Consider the following 20,570-nt stretch of genomic DNA (forward strand, 5'->3'; position numbering starts at 1 on the left):
TATACACATTAAGAGGTTTATTTTTCCCTTCCATATTCTCAGAATAACTAAAATAGCAACACTGTATAATAAAAGAAAAAAAAAGCCAACTAGAGAGGAAGCTGGAATCCCCAAGTGCTGTTAGCTTAGCTTGTTCTCCACTCCTTGATATGGGTTAAAAAAAATCCCCCTTGCAAAGTTCTGGGCCAAATCAATAGGTACAAATTAAACGTGCCATCAGTTAGCAAAGCTTTTCAAATTGATTTGCCTTTCTACAAGCCCGCCCATAGAAAGGTTCAAACTATTATCAAATCTGTTACAGTTCTGATTTTCAGCAATTTAAAGGCACTTTGTTTTGTGTAGCTCCAGGAAGCAATTCTCAATTTCTTCAAGAGCAAAGCAACTGGAATATTAGATTTATTAGCCAAATTATTACTTAGTAGCCAGAATTATTATTAGAGGTTACAATCACCAAACATCCGGCAAAATGACAGAAACATGATGATCGTATGATTTGACAAGTGAATTAAAAGCATTTAACAGAATCACATTCTGCTTCACCAGTCTCCCAGAAATATCTGATCTTCACATTTTTATAACAGCTTTTCCAAGATTTTCTCCCTTTAACATTCCTATAAAAGCCATTGGCATGTTCTCAAATCCTTCAGTGACTTGCTCATGGTACTTCATTTTTCCCTGTCAAAAATTAGAAAGGAAATTACTGAATTTTCATTCACCAAAACTGAATAAATCACAGCAAAATTTTCTCCAGCATATATACTTCATTTGAAATATGTAAACTGGCATACACCAAGATAACTGAAAAACCAGGTGTGCTCTTTGTGAGGATCTGCTTTTGTTGTAAAACTGTTTACTTGGAGTCATAACAGTAAGCAAAAGTCACTGCTGTAAAAATATACCAGGACAGATTTATTGCTACTTGGTCCCAAGACAATTGACAGGTAGGGGATCATCTCCCCAAAGCCAGGCCTATCTCTACCCATAAAGAAGTATGGAATTGCAAATACAATGATCAAAACTTCACCCATCCCAAATCCTCATGTTTGTAAAAGCTAGAGTCTCTTAGCCTTTAGTGTTCACACTCACAAACTTCTCACAGACATGAACCAACCTGGTTACTAACTCAACCTCCATCTAGAAAAATAAAATATAAAAATTCCCTATTAAGTCCCTTTAAATCCTAGCTCCCAATACTATAAAAACATTCATTCTTGCCAGTAATTTCAGCACAATACTACAATGGAAATCCTGACCCATACTGCAAATTACCGAATGAGAAATACAAGAATTACTCCAAATACAAAAATCGTCATTACCAAATATGTGTTTTGAATTATTCTGGAAGCATGCTTCTTCAAAGCCTACATGTATTCTGGATTATATCTGAGTCTACATCTGATATCACACAACAGAAAACAGAAGGGATCAGGCATATTAACTATTGTTTAAGTGTCCCCAAGAGTGTCAAGGATCAAGGCAGTGAGAAGGAAAGTGTCATGCTGGGACCTCACCTAAACTAGAGGTCTCTATGACAAGAGACCTCTTGCAAAGAGAGAATCTGCAGTGTGAGTACATTTTAAAACAGCTGCCCTTCCTTCCTTACCTCCACGACCCACTTTAGCAGAGCCTGCAGACCTTCCTCCCACTGGTTCTTCCACCGGCTCACAAGAAACCCCTCCATTTGAAGCTCTTTGAAAATCATGGGAATCTGCACATAAGGCCCTGAAAGAGAAAGGAACCAGCAAGCCACCTGCAATATTAGTTTCATTCAAAATAAGTCCCAATGCACAAAGTGAACTTTTAGCCAGTAAAGACCACTGAATCACTTTGTTTCAGCCAGAAGCAAGAGATATTTTTTCCAGAGAATTTCTAGCACAAAAGACCAAAGACTCATGGACAGACTAGGGAGACAAAGCCTGATCCATAAAGCTATGGGGCTAAACAATTCTGGAAACAGTTTCATTCAGAAATAAAGTGGCCTCAGTTTCACCTGAGGGACTTAAACTGAATCTCAAAAATACTGTTTTAACACATTTTGGATAGTGTGCTGATAGCCTGACAGACTCTCATGCTCTCTCTAACTCTTAAAATTTAAGTTATAAACTCTAGAAGACGTTTCCTCAACCACAGAAATGTGTGATAGTCTCCTTATTACCAAAAGCCTGTTCTATTTTTTTAAAGTGATCTGAGCCGGTCAGCTACCAAAAAGAATACAGTCTTTTTATTTCTTTTAGAAGGCAAATCTGGAAAATTTAAAGCTATTGAAAATGAATACTCATTCAGCCACATTTCTCAGCAGTTTCATTAGCAGCTGAAATCTTATGGGGGTGAAAAAAAAAACAACACAAAAACCTTAACCTGCATTATCTAAAAACCTGAGGGAAAAACCATTATCTCATCTTAAAGTATGTACTGCTGTATAAATGGAATCATGACACCACACCTGGCTTCTGCTGACCTGTATCTGCATAGGGCCATTTGGAGTGCTGTTTTAAGCAGTTTAGCCACTCCATCATTTCTAATCAGCTGATTTTCACAAGATAGTGTGCACAAGGGAGGATGAGTGCATGTACACACAAGGAGCATGGTCCCAGTGTCCCACAGCAGCAGTCAGTTACCCAAATATATACACATATATACTCTTAAATGGCACAGGGAAGTAAACAGTAGATTGCCATTATGTCTTTCTGCCATCACCAAAGAGAAAACCAATTTAGACACAATAAAGACCTTCACCTTTCTGAGGCACAGTGTCATTGTACTGAGAGATGGCACCACAGACTGCAATCCTTCCATACTTCTTCATCTGGTTGATAGCAACACTGGCAAATTCTCCACCCACCTGCAAGAACCAGCGCATGTGCAGCGTTAGAGACAATCCAGTGTTTAGCATTGACTGTCAAATTCTGCCAACATTGCATTGTTGCACAAAGTGGTTCAATCAGAGCATCAACTTCCATCACCCCAAAAACTTGGTGGCCGCAGAAACCCTTGCATTTACACAGTGCTATAAGGACTCCATCTCACTCTTCTAAAAATTAGTTATGAATGTAAGGAATCAGTTTTACTTCCAAATCTGCTTCACAAATCTTGGTTTGGAAGTATGAGACAGGACTAGCACCACAATTTTACATCTATACGTTGTGGTGATGTAAACTTTTCACTTTATGGTTCTCATCTCCAAAATAGGGATGTGATGTAAAAAAAAGTTTTTAATGCTTAAAAGCTGTGAGAAAATTGACTGCTGTGGGGAGCTCTGCAGAAAAGTTGGAAGTGAAAAACAATGGAATGGACATGACCATAAAACCTATTTAAGACCATAGCAGCATGGGACATGAAAGTTGGAAGGCTAAACACAAAGTGGCAGGAGCTCCTGCAGCAGAGACAAGCACTCTGCCCTGACACCAAACATTCCTTTCAATTGCCAGAAAAAGGCAAAACACCAAGACCTTCATTCCTGGATTGGCAGGACTCCTGAAGGAAAGACATGCTAAAGAGGTGATAATGGCTTCTTTTAAATGGGGTATATAGCCAGGGAGTTTAAAGACCATGTATCAGTTAATACCCCTATAAGGTATTATATTATCAGGTATAATGCATATATTAGCTGTAGTAGGAAAACAAAAGAGACAGGGCTAGTTTTCTTTATCTTGAAAGTGAACTGACATGATTTACCCGCATCGCATCCATACTGTTAAACTTTCTTAGCCTTCAAAACAAGATGCTCACATTCAAACACCTAGCAAGAACAGCACATAGTCCCCATTAATTCCAGCTTTATTTGGGAGATGTCAGAAACTTTCTGAGGTCTGCTCCAGTAGTTTTGCCAGTGGGCCTTGCTACAGTTTTGTTTATAGGAACCAATGTAGTCCCCATGACCACATAATGTGGAGCAACCCGCACTCGATACCGTTTCAGTAACAGCAGAGAAATGCTGCTGGTCAGAGGTGGGGCCAGGAATGGAATGGATCAGTTTCACGTTACTGTGACTGTCACCTCCCCAAAACGTGCCATGCTTTTCAGAGAGTAAAGTAAAACTTATCTCTCTACATTCACAAATATTGCCAACAATACAGCTTTGCCTTTTGGGTTTTGTTCTCTCTCTTACTGCTCAAGTCAGCTGCAGAAATATGTGTGGGAAGGGAACAGAAAAGTGGTAAGCTCCTACAGAGACCACTGCTTGATTAAATGGATCTCCATACTGAAATCCTAGTGTAGATTTCAATTAGATTATTACAATATTGAGTTCCTGCTACAGTTAAAAAAAAATGACAGCTGCTCAAGGCAAGACCTTCTCTCTGAACTTACATTGTCAAAGAAACAGTCATAGCCATCAGGAGAGGCTTTACGCAGTGCTTCATCCAGAGATTTAACAGTCTTGTAATTAAAGGCTTCATCAAAGCCTATTTTTTTCAGATAGGCAACCTTGTCATCTGAGCCAGCACAGCCAACCACTTTGCAACTCTGTAAGGAAAGGAGAAAAATATTTACAAACATCCCCTGACAACACAGAGGTCAATTCAGGCTGACACTCAGAGTGTGCAGAGTGAAGGGTTCACCCTTAAAGTAAGGCTGTTGTCAGCATATGAGCTCCTGAAACATCTAACCAGACTTACTATGTCTTCAGGAGCTTTTCCATCTCAAGACCCTAGTGTAGGCATGTTGTCAGGGATGCTTGTCCTACTGATCCTTCATAGCCTTGTTGCCCTGTTTTACAGCTATGTCTTCTCAGCAGCAAGTATGAGCAGTTCAACCCACTCACCCAAATTTTAGCAAGCTGTCCCACCACAGAGCCCACTGCACCAGCTGCAGCATTAACCAGCACTGCCTCTCCTGGCTTCACCTTGCAGACCTTCAGCAGACCAAAATATGCAGTGAGGCTGCAAAGAAAAAGAAAGAATGTTCAGTGAGGAATAAAAGATGACAGAAACAGAGACATGACTTGACCACACTGAACCAAAATATCATCACCACAAAACAAGATTGTTTTCCTATACTGTGAAATACCTTCTTAATTTGGCCTTTTCACAGCAATCATAGGAAAAACCAGACACTGCTGGGAAAGAGAATGCTAAGGCAGAAATTTCTATAAGGTGAAATCAGCTTTCATTGTATTTATTAGTAGAAAGGAGAAACACAGATAACTCTGAGACAACTCAGTTACATACTGGAAGAGATAGTAAATCCAAGCTAGACAGAGGTCAGTTGCCAATTGGTATCTACTAGATTAAATTATACTCATCACAAATCAAAGCTGGCAGAAAAAGATAAAAAGGGTGAGAAACACTTGCTGAACTGATGGGCTCACTGCTCCTGAGGACTACTCTGCTATGGCTACTGGGTGAAACACAGAATCGTTAAGGTTGGAAAAGACCTCCAAGATCACCAGTCCAACCTTTGACTAATTATCACCTTGTCAACTAAACCTTAGACCTAAGTGCCACACCCAGTTGTTTCTTCAGCACTTTCAATAGTGAATAGTTAATCCACCACTTTCCTGGAGAGCCTGTTCCAATGCTTGACAACATTTCCTGGGAAGAAATTCTTCCTGATGTCCATCCTCTGATGGATCATCTTCCCGATGATCCTGAACATCCTCTAATACACCTTGAGGCCATTTCCTGTTGTCCTGTCACTTATTACCAGAGAGAAGAGACTGACCCCCACTTGGCTACAACCTCATTTAGGTAGCCATAAAGAAGAGTAAGGTCTCCTTGACCCTGCTTTTACCCATGCTGAATAAGTCAGACTTGTGCTCCAAGTCTTCCATCAGCTCTGTTGCCCTTCTCTGAATATGCTCCAGCATCTCAAAGTATTTCTTGTAGTGAGGGGCCCAAAACTGGAAACTGTACTTCAGGTCTCACCAGTGCACTAGAAATTTGTAGGAACCACTAAAGTAGTTCATCGACTGGTCAAGAATCCCAAAAAGTACTTCTTTTAATTTCTAAATTCAAGCTTAGAGCTTCCCATGTGGTCATAACTGAAAGAGCTAAGTGGATCCCTTTAAAAAAAAAAAAAAAAGCATCTTGACTGTTGCTAAAGTGAAATCTGAGAAGTTCTTTACCACACACAATTTTACAATCATTTTGAAAGCCTTCCAGATCATTAGAACTAACTCCTGATCTCCCGTAAAAACCTCGTGATGGTAACATAAAAACTAAATGAGGTAATGCATGAAAATGAGGTAATGTATAAAAACTAATGAGGTAAGAAATGCAAGATCACAGAGAGATTCCAATAGTAAATACGGATTCCAAAGCATAGCAATTCTGTCTGCTGCAGTGCAATTTAAAGGACATCTATTTTGCTGCATGAAACAGCATCTGCCTTTTGCATGTTAGGGTTGATACTGGAAATACAGCAATAGCAACAGAGCCAAATCAGTAAAAGCAGACTAGTCCAGGTGCCAGTGAAGTTTGAGACTTTCCACTGCGTTTAACACAGACAGACTTAACTAGATTCTTTCCAGCTCTTCCTGGATTCTCCTTCTGACTCATTACAGCTCCTCAAAGGAAGGAGCATAATCTCCTAGGCAGGAAGAAGGAGCATAATCTCCAAGGCAAATCTCCTCTGATGTGGAGGACGGGCCAAACTTCATGCCCTATACAGGGCAAGGGCAACCAGAAGCACACCTTTTTTACCGGCATAAATAGGCAATATGCTGGTAGAACAAGACAAAGGTCAGTACAAACAGCCAGAAACCTCCTGCACACCAAAATCCAGAGGATAGTTGCCTTTTCATCTCAAAACTTACCCTGGCATGCCAACTGTTCCAAGAGCTAGAGATCTGGGGAGTGATTCTGGCCAGTTGGAAGGAAGGAGTTGTAGGTCTTTCCCATCAGAGATAAAATGAGTTCTCCAGCCCTTGTAACCCAAAACAAAGGCCCCCACTGCAAAAGCAGGATTTTTGCTTTCTACAATCCTGTTTAAAAAGTAAAAAAAAAAACCAAAAAAACACAAACACAAAATCAAAAACCAAAACCACATCCTGTCAGAAACAAATTAATACCAGCTCTTCCATTCTTCCTGTGATTCAGAAAAGGAGTGTTTTCACGCCATGATTTTTATCCCATATTTCCTGATGCTGTAGGTGTCAAGTGTCTTTCCTGAAATGTTGACAACATCTTATCATGAGGGACGTACTGGCAAGATGATTTTAGATTCAGCCCCTCCACAATAAATTGAATTTCCCACACAAGCCCCAACTGTTTCTTTGACTAGCACCAGTTTGGTCTGAGATCAGACCAGGTTTCTGTGATTTAGAACACAGGAAAGAAGACACTGGGATTAAAACATGGAAGAGCAAGGAGTTGCTGATGGACTGACTGTTCTCAGACAACCTGCACCTCATTTAAAAGTTGAAGATCCTGAAGATGGAACCTCTTTGGGTAATGAAACCAGATAAAAAGCAGTATCTAAAATCAGGGAGACATCCATAACAGCAGTCTCTATGCCAAATGAAAATTCCATTCTGTTCAACAAGAAAACTGTGTTGGAAAGCGGTAGATAAGAAGTTTACAATTATTAGAGACAGCTAACCTTCCATTCACCAGACTTGGTTGTTAATTTATCCTAGCCCTCAATGTTTCTGCAGAGAAACACATGAGTCAAAGGCCACAGATGTTCCTAGGCAGCAACTTACAGGCAGCACAGCAGGAACAAGGCGACAGAGGGCAGCATCTGTGTATCTTCATTGCCACAAACTTGGGGAAAGGATGGATTTAAGGTTATATAACCCTTTTGCTAGAGCTGTATCTTTGGCAATGCAGAGATATTTTCAGATGGAGTAGATAGCATGCATGGTTGCAGATAAGAAGCTACTAGCACATCAGGTTTTAAAGCGTTCAAAATGTGTGGCAAGTACAATGGTTGGTCCTTTATACTTGTAAAAATTGCCTTTGAAGACATTATCAGAACAACATACAGATTTTATCATAGGTCTAAATGCTCTCCAGAAAGGCAAAAGTGGTTCTTAGAGGCATTATATATGATGTGATGACACATTCCAATCAGTTACAGCTAAGAATGTCAGTAGCAGAAGTATGTATACACAAGTCAAAGATGGGTAACATAGGCTGCAGATGTCTCCAGTGTCAGCACATTCCTGTTGAGATCTGCCACGCACACTGATAACAGGAACTGAAGATCTTACCTGGCAACCTGTGAGCCTATCATTATGTCACCTTCTTTCATGTCCCTTTGACTGTAAGGCCTGCAACACAGGCAAACACAGTTTACTGTAAGCAACTTTAATAATGTACCAGACACGCTACATAGTAGCAACTATTTGACCCAGGAAGACAGTATCAGCTGTGCTGCTGAACAGATCACAAATAGCTTGTCATTCTAACAGCATAACCAGATGTTTTCCAGAGCCAGCTACTTGGGCATCCTGGGCAGCAGTGTTGGAGGGATGATTGCATCAATCTTCCCAGCATGGTCTACCACTAAAAAAACCCTGAGACTGAGAGAACTATCTCTGAATTTAGCACCCACAATGCCTCTTTAAACTACCCAGTCTCCCTGCGCTTCAACTACCACCTATTGGGTATATCCCCAACTGGGTATAGCAATGTCCAACTTAGAATACGTGTCCTTAAGTACAAGTTTGCTAAGTTAAATTAAGCAGGAACTCCTAAGAGGCTGCAGTCTGATTTGAGTACATTGCATTCCAGTTGAACACATGACAAGGAACAACAGATGATTCCAAGAAAAGTCTAGGGCAGCAGAAATGTTACCCCAATGTCTAGCTAAATCTGGCACAGCTCCATATTTTGAGTGTTGCAATTAACATATATTTTCTAAAAAGTGGACAAAAGCATTGGGACTCTGGCAACAGCAGGTACTGCCTGCCCACTATTTTTTTGAGGTTCAAATGGCAAATCAAATGAGGCGGTTTAGCCAGAAATTCAGAAAGGACATAAAGGTATACCTCATGTAAGGATCAACACTGAGAAACACGGATTCAAGCAGCAACTCTGCAATGAAAGACAAAGCAAGTTCCTGGATATTAACAGTGCAGAAGAGCATAGTTTTCACAAGTCAATCTTTCAGCTAAATTGATATGAACTCCTGACAGCTCAGAACTCCCATATCCCATCTTTGTTTAGGGGAAAGCCTATCAAAAACAGCAACTACATTCATTAGTTTTGGTTTACTGATATGCTCTTGAAACTTTTCCCAGTTTAGCTTTAGGAAAGCATCTTATTTTCAACCTGCAATTTTGCATGTGTCTCTTCTCCCTACAGAAGGGTCAAGCAGACATTTTGTTTTCCTAAACAAATCTCTCATTTAATTTTGATGTAATAAAAAATGTCAACCCATGAGTCAGGCAGAAGAGGGTGGCACAGGTCAAATACAAACTATTTGGCTGCCTTAAACAGAAGGCATTAGTTTATCTTTTCTAAGTAGCCACTTTACTGTCTATAATAACCCTAGTTCTTGGGAAAGACATTGCTAAACAGGTTTTAAACTTCTCATTTACCCTGCACTTTTAGCGGTTCCTCTCCACCTAGTAATATTTTTCATTGCCTGTGCTGTACTGATCTAGCTAGCACAAGCTAGAAATGTACTCAGACGTACATACCTTCTCTTTATTCGAGTGAGCAGGAAAGCCATGCAACATAACAAGGAAGGCCATCCATCACCTTTAAAAATGTCATTGTAGTGTGAACTTTTGCCTCTTTTTGCTTTAGGGATTAAAATAGGAAGGAAAAAAATACTCCACGTTCTTAAATACCCAGCAGCATGAAATTTTTAAGTGTATGCGTATATGCAAGAAGAAATCAGTTTTCAAACATTTAAGTTGTAAACATAATTGGTACTTTAATATCCTTCTGCACAACTCCTTCTGCACACCTTTTTAAGTGTGGCAAATTTTGTAAATGACAAGTGATTTGTCATTTACATTTGTCATTGGGATGAGGCTCAAGAAAATATGGTACAAATGTCCATGTGAAACCAAAAATCACAGTTCATTCTTTTATCAACAGCTCTTGCTGTTGATATGATATTAAGTTATCATATTCCTTACTCTTCTCAAAACAGAGAAACACAGGAATAAAAACTGTCCCTTTTTTTTGTATATTTATATTCAACCTCTCTTCTTGTTGCAACAGAACAAATAAAATAAGGACTGGCAAAAAAAAATAAATTTGAATGCAGGTAGCAATCATGCTATCCTACCTCTAGAAATAAAAGACCAACCTTCACTGACTCCAACCCCAAGGTCTTTCAGCTGTAAGCTCATTCCCAATGCAGTCACTCTGCTCCTCCCAGCACTATCCTCAACATTTTCCCCTATCAGCACGAAAAACTCCACCGAAAACCTACTCCTACAGGGCATCATGTTCTCCATCTTATTCCAAAGGATTTTGCAAATTTAAGTAGATAAAAACATTCTACTAGTAAAACATGTTAGGATTTTAATACAGTTACTTCATTGTCTGTTTTCCCTATGGTTGTAGGTTTTGATGCCATATCACTTTGGTAATTTTCTCCATTTGCAAACACATACGAATGCCTTTGTCATCAGGCAGCAAGTGTGATTAGACAGCATGAAACTGTGAAAGGTATGGTGCAACTGCTGTGCAATGCACTTACAATTCAATCACTGTTTCTACGGGCATTATCAGAAGGCAAGGTGTCTGAAACCACCAACCCCCTCAGTATAGTCTTCAGCAATTGTCCTTCTCCCTCAAGGCACACAGCTTGAGAGAAGCCAGCAATTTTTGCAAGTCCAAAGAGAAACATGCAGTTTGATAGATTCACAGCCATATATCAGCAACCATAATCTCCAGAAAAATTAGTAGTAACAGGTAACACTCTACTCACCTCCATCCTTTAGATTTGGTAGCTCTATCTCTTTCAGGTCAAAGTCACTGGTTTTGGGAAAACCATCAAAATGCTTCTTGAGAACCCATGCTTTGGCAGTCACCATCCTGTGCAACAAACACAGACAAAACACGTGTCAATTTGATGCCCAACAGTGCTGGGTTGCTCAGGGGGATGGTTTAGATTTCATCAGGCAAAACGCCTATCTCAATAATATGCCATCACACAAGAAAGCTTCTGCTTGCTTCTGTGGTCAAATCACCAGGTAAAGAAAAATGTCAGAAAAGTCTCCTTATTGCTTTAGCAACCCAAATCTTCCTGTGACCTGTCAGACCTCCCTGCCCGATGGCAGCAAGTCCTCATGTGGGAAGTCATCCCAGAAAAATGTACAACTCCCATGCTAAGGATAGTAAAGAAGGAAAATCTACTATTTTTAGGAGAAAAAAAAATCCCTTCAGAAAAAGAGATTAAAACTTAAGTCTTAAGTTGCCACCATTACCTGAGATGTCTACTGAACCTACTTTTACATGCTTGAACCAAAGTGCAAGTGAGAAAAAAATGGTAAGCAAGACCTCTTTCTGTGACAACCATAATATTGAAAGAAAACACTTCTCCAGTAGCGAAGCTTAGAGCTTGGAACTGGGAGCACATTGCTACAAATATATTCCATACAAGACAGAAACAAATAAATTACTTGCATTAATGCTATCCTCACAGATCCTTTTCCCTTCTTACACCCAAGTGCATCAACAAGAACAAAGAAAGAGAAGCTTATACTTAGAGCAAGCAGATGAAAACTGGGTCTTCTGCTGACAAGTTAATGTGTCTGCTCAGTCAGTGGCTGGACTCCTTCAGTCACACACTTTAAAAAGGTGAAAATGTCTGCTGTCGACAAGTACTGCCCTCAGTACACTTCCCCAGGAGTATGCGTAGATCCTCAGCAAACGTAGCATAAAGGCACACCCACTGTGATTCACCTTCTTCCCATTAAGATTTGACATCAACCCTTCAAACACCCCCAGTTCAGAGCCCAGCCAGTTGCACAGGCATGTTGTCAAGCACACAATGCTAAATGCATAAAACCCGTGGTTCTAGATCTAGAACCCACAAAATACTGCAGTCAGGAGACCAAGACTGTCCACCACAACACGAGTTTCTTCAAATTACATTTTACCAATCCAGCCCTGAAACTCTTAACTCAGTGCAAAAATTTCTAATTGAAAATTAATGTCCGTTTCATTGCTCAAGTCATACTTTATCACAGCAAATGGCCCATATATTCACCACTCATGGTGTGCCCTGGAATGTTCACTGCTCCCAGCGCAAGGAGAGTTTGTTTGGCTATGCCTCTGTCCACGAGCCACCTTAAGAAACAGTAGCAAACTCTGGCATTTTGCCCCAACTAAGCTGCAATGAGGTGTGTAGCAAGGGAGAAAACTTTGAACAGGAGACTGTCTTCAGCTTTTGTTCTTTTTGTGAAAACGCACAAGTACAATATGAAGGGTGAAAACTGTAAAGAAACCAATATATAGCGTGCGATGTGTTCAACTACAAAACCCACGAAGACAGAAGTGCTAATTGGTAACAAGGACCTGAGGGAAAAAAAGCAAAATGTGTTTATTGAAAGTGCACATGTAAGGATCAAGGAGAACAGAGCAAGCTCTCCATTATTTAGATAAAAGAGTAAGTCACCAAACCCAGAAACTAATCAGCACTCAAAAAATTTCTGTGATGAAACAGAGATGTTCTGTATTCCTCAATGACAAAGAAACACAACACAGGTGAAGGTTTCCTGCACCAGAAGCGTGTGCAGGGGAAATCACCTTTCACAAAATTAAGAATAAGTATCCTCAAAATCAATGTCAAAGCACTTAGGTAAATGAGCAGCCAAAGCCAGCATTTGTATCTGCTGCTATATGTGTTTGCTTTGTTGTCAACAGTGTTTGGCTGTAATAAAAGACACCATGACACTGCAGCAACAACAAAGCAAAGCCAGAAAACACATTTACAGGAGCAAATGGTGAGTTCAGAGTAACACAAAACTGATCCCACTCACTAGCTTACAGTCCCAGGCATTGAGAGGGATTTGTCCCACCTGTGTGCCCTGCATTCAGATAGGTACCCAAGTGGTCCAACCAGAAATGACCAGGGACAAAGGGATGCTGGCTAGGCTGGCAGCCATTCACTGATGTGCCATTTGCACCTCCGGGGAGCCAACAGTGATTCAGAAATGCTTTGTCTTCCATTCTGTCACACATTTGTGAATCAATAACTGACTCCCTGCTTTTTGTATCTTTTGTCTGTATGCCTCCAAGGCACCAGCCCTGTTCTTTATTTTCCCACTATCCTATCTTAATAGCTTGAATCTCCATGTCTGAATACAGGAACTCGTTATTTCTTTGGGCTGTCCTTTGTTTTGCCTCCTGGTTCTTTCAAATATGTTGTAATCATGTGATCTGCAAATCTCATTGCCATCAGTACTGGCCATTTCTGTCTCTGCTGTTGTTTCTTCGAGTGCTTCCAAGCTCAGACCTCAAAGATCTCTACTTTTTTGGAATATGGGTTTTTTCAGCAGAGCAATGATCACGTCTAGGAACAATACTGAAAAACTAATTTCACTAAACCTTTTTTTTTATTACATTTAGGCCTAATTCTGGAAACAAGACAAATTTTCTGCTTACTATTTCTCTTTTTCTGTTGAAATCACATCGTTTCAGCCATTTCAAGGCTAGGAGACTTTCCTGTAGGTCGTAAAACCAAAAGCCTCAAACCAAACAGAAACCACAGACACGTGCTTGATTAATGGATCCACAAACTAATTCCTAGGTTAACAAACCAAGATTGTTTTGTATATTTAGATATAAAATTTTAAGAAATGGTAAGGACTACATTGCTTAAGCATATTAAATAACTCCAAAGGATAAACAGCAGTGATACAACATTTGTGGGCTCCAGTTAAATCTTACTGGACTAAGCATGTCATAACCAAAAACTCAGTTCCAAGAACAGTAACCTGCTCTTGTAAACTGTAAAACTACTTTGTTTTCAATGTCAGTAGGTTTAAATAATACATTTCTTTTGACTGTGACTTTTGAGTTTTAGCTGGTTTTCATTTAGATCTGTATGGGCTGAGTGTCAGTTCTGCACCTGCAGAACAGGACTCCAGGGACCCATACCTCTTAGACAGCCTAATCAATAGTTGAAGAATAAAATTCAGCAAAGAATAATTTAATGGTTATCAATTAACTAGAGATGAATTAGAAGTCACAGAACAAGAAAGATATTTTGAAAAAGGTAAGGAGTCAAAGGCCTATACATCCCAGAAAACTTGATTAATACATTGCAGGTGCAGTAAGGGAGCCATTTCACAGTCGAGTACACCTCAGAAATCTTAATCAATAGTAATTGTCTAACCAGTAACTTTAATAAAGCACTGTTTAGCTGGATAAAACTTGGGTTATCCATTAAACAAAGATAGATGAAGTGTTCTGGAAGCAAAATAAACAAAGCACATATACCATGATGTAACAAAATAGGCAGATTTTTGGGAGTGTCTATAAAAAATCTTGAATGTTATAGTGTATATAAATGCTGGAAAATTGTTGTTTCTTTGAACATGTCTCTGGCACATAAATTCCCAATATGTTCCAAATTTTGACTCAAAATTATTATTAGGAATGTTCATCTAACAGCTTTTTGCTGACAGATTTAAAACTCTTTGTTTCACTTCTGTTTGTTTTCTATATAAAGTGTATATATACACTTATAACCATTATATTAACCACTATAAATTAATATAATTAATAGAATATAAATATAAAATACATCATTACAGTAAAGAGACTGCTATGTTAATTTGAGAACAAACAATCAGACAGTGATAAGACTCCTTTAAAAGTAAGGTGATGCATTTCTGCTTGATTCTCTTACAAAAGAACCATCAAAGCCTTTGCTGAAATTTAAGTCCAAGACAGCATTTTTTCTGATGTCCTTCTAACCCTCCTTGCCCTGTAGTCCAGCCCATCAAGTTATTAAATAATAAAGGCTATCAAGGAAAGAAGTAATGGATTAGGAAGTCTTGGCTTTTTGCACTAACAATATATATAACAAAGCAAAGATCCCATCTGTGTTCAGGCACTGCAGTTGCTGCAAACTGTACCAGAGCTGAAAACAAAGCACTTTCAGGTAATCATAGCTCAGTCCCCCAAAATCAGCATGGATAAAGAGATTCACAATTCAGGGGAAAATGGAAGTGAAAATGGAAGAGGTGAAAACTGGAATACCATAATAAACACTAGCAACTAGAAAAGAAGGTCAGGAATGAAAGAGACAGACAAGTCTGAGAAAAATGAAATACTTTAACTGAAGGCTGAAGAGCTAATGGTGATACATGAAATCTGGGAATTGTCACATTAAAGTAGAAAAGCCATAAAGCTTCCAAGACAGCATGAGTCAAATCAGAACAGTTTACCTTTCTTAAGTAACCTCAGCTGTTATTCCTGACTGGTGTGGTATGGTTTCCCAGCCTGGACTTGCCCAAATCTAACCTTGAGGACAAAATCCTCTTAGAAACCTGTCAGTTATGAGTTCAATTCAAATTCTGGGTTAGTTTAACAGCTCATTTTCCTGACAGTCACAATTTGCAGATATGATTGTGGTACTTCTATCTCCATTCTGAAGCAGTTACACCTATTCTCACACCCACAGTGGAAGAACAGGGCATGATTAAAAGCTGAGTAAAGTGTATCTCGGTCATAATTAGTATACACACACACATACACCAAAACAAACAAAAAAACCAAACAACAACAAAGAACACCAAAAAACCCACCCCAAACTAACATTAAAGGATTTCCTGGGAGCAGATACTGCCATGGCAGTAATAATCCAGAGGCTACTTCAGGACTTCCCATACACATACAAGGATTACCAATTACCTAGAGTGAGTATAGCCTCAAATCCTATGTGCCTACAACGTTTAGAAAAACTACCTTTACCTCCCCTCTGGTTTAGCTCTTACAATGCTTTTTCAATTGCATTCTTTTTCCCTGTGGTAAGAACAAAGTAAAGGCAACCCACTCCCATGGTACTTTCAGCAGAGACCATACTGCAAATATCCATGCAACCATGACACTGCATTTTGAAGCAATAAAGCTGCAACTACACTTACTTACGCAATACTAGCAAACCTTGGAAGAAACTCAAAGATTGGAGGTGACTCATTATCACTCTATTAGATGGCTGTGCGACCCTGCACTTTGTTACAAGGTTGCAATTGCAACAGAAGTCCAAAGGAGCAGGTTCACAGAGGAAGAGAAAAGGAAAGTTAACACCATCATGGAAACAGGTCTGCTGCATTCAGCTTTCAGAAACTGCACATAAAGTAATGCTTTATCACTCTCTACAGCTATCTGAAAGGAGGCTGTATCCAGTCTGCAAGTAACAAGTGGCAGGATGAGAGGAAATGAGCTCAAGCTGAGCCAAGGGTGATTTGGTACAGGTGCTATGAAAATATTCTTCACAGAAAGGGCTGTAAAGCATTGGACCATGCTATCCAGGGAACTGGTGGAATCACCATACCTGGAAGTGTTCAAAAATATGTGGATATGGCACTTCAGGACATGTCTACTACATGGACAAACTACATTCATTTAGTGGTGAACACGGTAGTGCTAGGTTGGACCTGATGATCTTAAAGGTCTTTTTCGAACTTTAGCAGTTCTATGGCTCTATCTGGCACAGCAGTTGATGCGGGCTGATAAAAAAAGCTGAAGCTTCTAAAAGGGCCAGCTGTGCTTTCCCAGTCACTGCACAGGCACCCTAAACTTCTTACAGGAACTTTTTTGACTTCTGACTTACTTAAATGTTGGTACAGGACAAACACATGTTGTAACATCAGCAAATGCAAGATTTCTTCAAAGCTGTAGCTTTCCTGTAGCCCAGTTTCACTTCTTTTATTTGCAGCAACAGACCTCTTACTGCCCCACAGAGAAAAATGCTTAATCTGCTTGATTTTACAGCTGCCACAGAAAACCAAGTTTTTAATAGCACAGGTTTCTACAGAGGTTAAACACTCCCTTGCAACATACACATCTCTTGCAGCATAGTGTACTACATGAACTTGGATCTCTGAAGCTCCCTCCTGGATTTCTGTAATATTTTAGAAGGGTAGTTTCATCGCTGAACAAGTTCCTGCTTGTAACATGCACAACTTCTCCCTCAAGATGGAAACTCACTGCTCCAGCCTGCTTAGCATACACATACCTCTGATCTGGTACCTGTTATATTGTAACATTAAGGAGACAGATAAATGAAGAATTAAAGGGACATGAGAAAAAAAAAGAAAAGAGATGTGAACAAGAGTAAGGAAACAAATTTTAAGAGTGGAAGCACAGACCAGACTGCAGACAAACATGTGAATTATATTTCTTCTAGAAGATAAGGACTTCACAGTCTCTTCAGGCAACCTGTTCTAGTATCTGACCATGACATGGTTTGGCAGGAGGACTCCATGTGCCATGGGAAAACACTGTTTAGCAAACAACATTTATCATCTCTTACAGTGCATTCCCCTAAGATGAGCTGTGTTCCATTCTCTTAATAATGTCTTGCTAAGCAGCTAAAGAAGGCAGTAGGAAAAACAGCTTTTGTTTCTGGATATTGAACAAAACCATTTCTCTCTTGGTTCTTCATCATCTTGGTGATCCTGCACTGGATTTGTTCATGTGTACCAGTGACTTTCTTCTGCTAGGGAACTGAGAACTCTGAATGCAGCAGGATCCAAGTTCAGGGTAGCAGGGAAAGATTCTGCCCTTCCAGGTCATGACTATCTAGGTCTTCCATAAGGTTATCAAAAATTTTGGCTGGTAATGGGCTGCCAACTGGACTTAGTCCTGTGGTGGACAATCCTCCAATTTAGGGACAAGTTTAACTCTCCAATTTCTCTCTGAGGTATGGCTAGATGAACACTCACATTTACAGACCATAGGAAATATCTCAGAACTTACATGACTACTGTTGATCAGTGGCAAGAGGCAAATCTGTCAGTTGCCATATTTCACTGCTTCTTTGTCATGACACTAGAACCCCTAGGGTGGTATTTTTCACAGATGCAACCCTGCCACCTTCAGTTATGGTGGGAAACACTTTTATACTTGTCCCTACTCTTCTGTCCACCGATTCAAAGGGTGTGGAAGGAGAGGTGATTTGCCATTGAAGACCGAGGCAAAAAAGTCATTGAATACTGTGATAGATAGAGACCCTTTTGTTCGACTAAACATGATGTTCTGTAATGCTATGTTGTGTAAAATCACGATTACATTGAAGGTTGATACTGACGCTGGCATAATTATTATGGCCTTGCCGAGATTCTTTGAATTCCAGAAAGCCACCGCGATTAAAACACCTCCGAAAAGGGTAGAAGGTCAGAAGAAAAAAGAATCTTGTGATCACAAGAGGGCAGAAGAAGACCAGAAAAAAACCCTGAAGGCTGGAAGGACGCAGGCGCAAAAAGAACTCAGGAAAATACTCAGCAGAAGAGCCGAACAGATAAAAGGGGATTGGGGGGGGGCACGGAGACACGGCCAGAAGTGGGTTACTTTCTGGCCGCCAGCGCGCTGTGATTTGCTTATTATCTTGCTTGCTATAATTAATAAAACTTTTCTTTAATCAATTTTAACACTCTCTAGAGTGTATTTATAACAAATACCTCAACCTTCTTGTCCATTGCTACCTGCTTGCCAGCCTTGCATTTTCCACTGTAGCATGTGTGTGTGTGCATGTACCCTTTCTTTAACATCTCTCATCTGAGTAACATACCCGTAGAAACCACTCTTGATACTCTTCAAACTCCTTCTCAAGATGCTCCTGGCCTTCCTCAGTCCATCCCTACACAATCAGACTCCCTATACTCTTCCCAGATACCTGTCCCTGCTTCCATGGCCTCTGCATGCCTTTTAGTTTGGCCAAAGAAACACCAGCAGTTCCCTACTCACCCATGCTGACTTCTTGCCCTTCTTACCCAATTTATTGTGACTGGGGATCGCTAGCTCTTGTGCTGTGTGGAAGGTGTTCTTAAAAATATGTCAGCTCTGCTCCATCCCTTGTCCAAAAGGGCAATTTCCCAGAGAGTTCACTGACTAGCTCCTTGAACAGCTGGAGTTTGCTTCCCTGAAATTCACTATAAAGTTATTATAACAATAGCAAAACCACTCCTAGATAGCCAGTTGCTAAAAATATATTTTCCTTCCTCAAACCATGTATTACATTCATTCCAATGTGCTAACTGCATGCTACGTAGCTACAACTGGATTTTATTTTTCTTAAAATGAAGCACTCAAATTTAAGCCTTATGACATCAAAGCTATTACAGATCTACTTAAGAACCTATTTCTTATTTTTCTTTCTTATGTCATATGCAAATAGGGAACAAACCTGGCTATTTTTATACCATGAAGCCTCTCATATCAGAATTGGTTATGCTTTATTCTGATTTCCTTTTTTCAGGCTATGGTTAGTCTGGATGGAAAAGGAACAGTTGGAGCAGTTACAGTACTAGCTCCCCAGCTGCCAGCTCCATCAACCACACATTGAGAATGACTTTGGCCATTTGAACAACCAGGTGCCACCTACAGTGTAGTCCAAACAGCCACCTCTAACAGGAACAAACCAGGAACCGTCCTGCAGGCAGGCAACACTCAAGCACATTTGCCCCAGGGTGCAGATTCAAAAAGAATTTGGGAACATTTTCAGTTTGTCAAATAGAGAGTGAGCTGTATAGTTATACAGTATCAGATTCTTGTCCATACCTCAAAATCATTTTTCCCAATGTAGTTTCCAGATGTAAGAAAGTGACTAGCAGATAAGGGACCATCAAGCGCTTCTGGCTACAGTATTGCCACACTAATTCCTTAAACAGCTGCATCCAACGTAATTCCTGAAGCAAGCAAATACACTAACTTTTTTCCCTAATGCAATGTAGGCCTGCAGTCTGAATTATTTCAATTTACTGAAATAACATCAAACTCAGTAGTCCAGGCCACCAAGTTTTACAGCAGACCTCAGCAGTAGCACCGTCCAGCTGACAGAGCAAGACTGGAGCCCACCGCCAAGGTCCTGGTCTACTTAAAAATCACAACAAAAGCAGGTTCAGGAATGAGCAAATGCATCCAGCCGACTTTGCTTTCTTGCTTTGACCAGCGCATCAATAAATAGACAGCTACTGTTCCTCAAGTAACACATACTCACAGATTTTGAACAAGTTCTCCTAATCCTGCTTGAATGGAAGCATGTATAAGTAAATGTCAGCAATGGAATTTTTCTTTCTTTTTTTTTTTTGGTGGGGAGGGAGTGGGGGGTGGGATAGTAGGAACGCATGTACAAAACATCGAACAGCACATCGTTCATTTCACTATAATTCCAGGGAGGTACAAAGACACTTGCCGCTCAAGTTAACGCTCAAGCTTCCTCAGCCCCGCTTCAGAACTCCTCACGAGCACCCAAGTGCGTTCCTGTGCACCCCCATCTCCCCCGGGGACCAGAGGCCCCAGGCCTCTCTCCCCCACCGGGTCAGCACCCGTCATTTTCCGCCGGGTCCCGCCCCCGTCAGAGCCGGAGGAGCCCCTTCCTAGCCATGCCCGCCGTGCCTGCCTGCTCCGAAGTGCGCTCACTCCCTCCAGGCCACGTCCCGGCTCCGCCCGCTCCTCTCCCGGCAGGAGCCAGGCGCGGCCCTGCACCGC

At 40.4% G+C, this 20,570-nt stretch overlaps 1 protein-coding gene across 3 annotated transcripts; it reads right to left on the minus strand.

Annotated features, from left to right (window-relative positions):
- On the minus strand, window positions 1-20,567 carry PTGR1 (prostaglandin reductase 1). 3 transcript variants are annotated; one of them, XM_015652683.2, is made up of 10 exons: window positions 20,478-20,567; window positions 10,834-10,940; window positions 8,933-8,978; window positions 8,153-8,212; window positions 6,755-6,922; window positions 4,763-4,880; window positions 4,309-4,464; window positions 2,737-2,842; window positions 1,604-1,722; window positions 1-675 (listed from the first exon to the last, which is right to left on the minus strand). In XM_015652683.2, exons 2-10 carry the CDS (start codon window positions 10,937-10,939, stop codon window positions 565-567), a joined length of 990 nt encoding a protein of 329 aa, XP_015508169.1. In that variant the 5' UTR covers window position 10,940; window positions 20,478-20,567; the 3' UTR covers window positions 1-564. The 3 variants fall into 3 exon arrangements, with proteins under 3 accessions (XP_015508169.1, XP_015508168.1, XP_015508170.1); XM_015652682.1 differs by having other exon boundaries at window positions 20,482-20,560; XM_015652684.3 differs by lacking the exon at window positions 20,478-20,567 and adding an exon at window positions 11,611-11,715.
- Between the last annotated feature and the right edge of the window lie 3 nt (window positions 20,568-20,570).

The sequence above is a fragment of the Parus major genome, chromosome Z (genome assembly GCF_001522545.3).
Source record: "Parus major isolate Abel chromosome Z, Parus_major1.1, whole genome shotgun sequence".
NCBI classification, from domain to species: Eukaryota; Metazoa; Chordata; class Aves; order Passeriformes; family Paridae; genus Parus; species Parus major.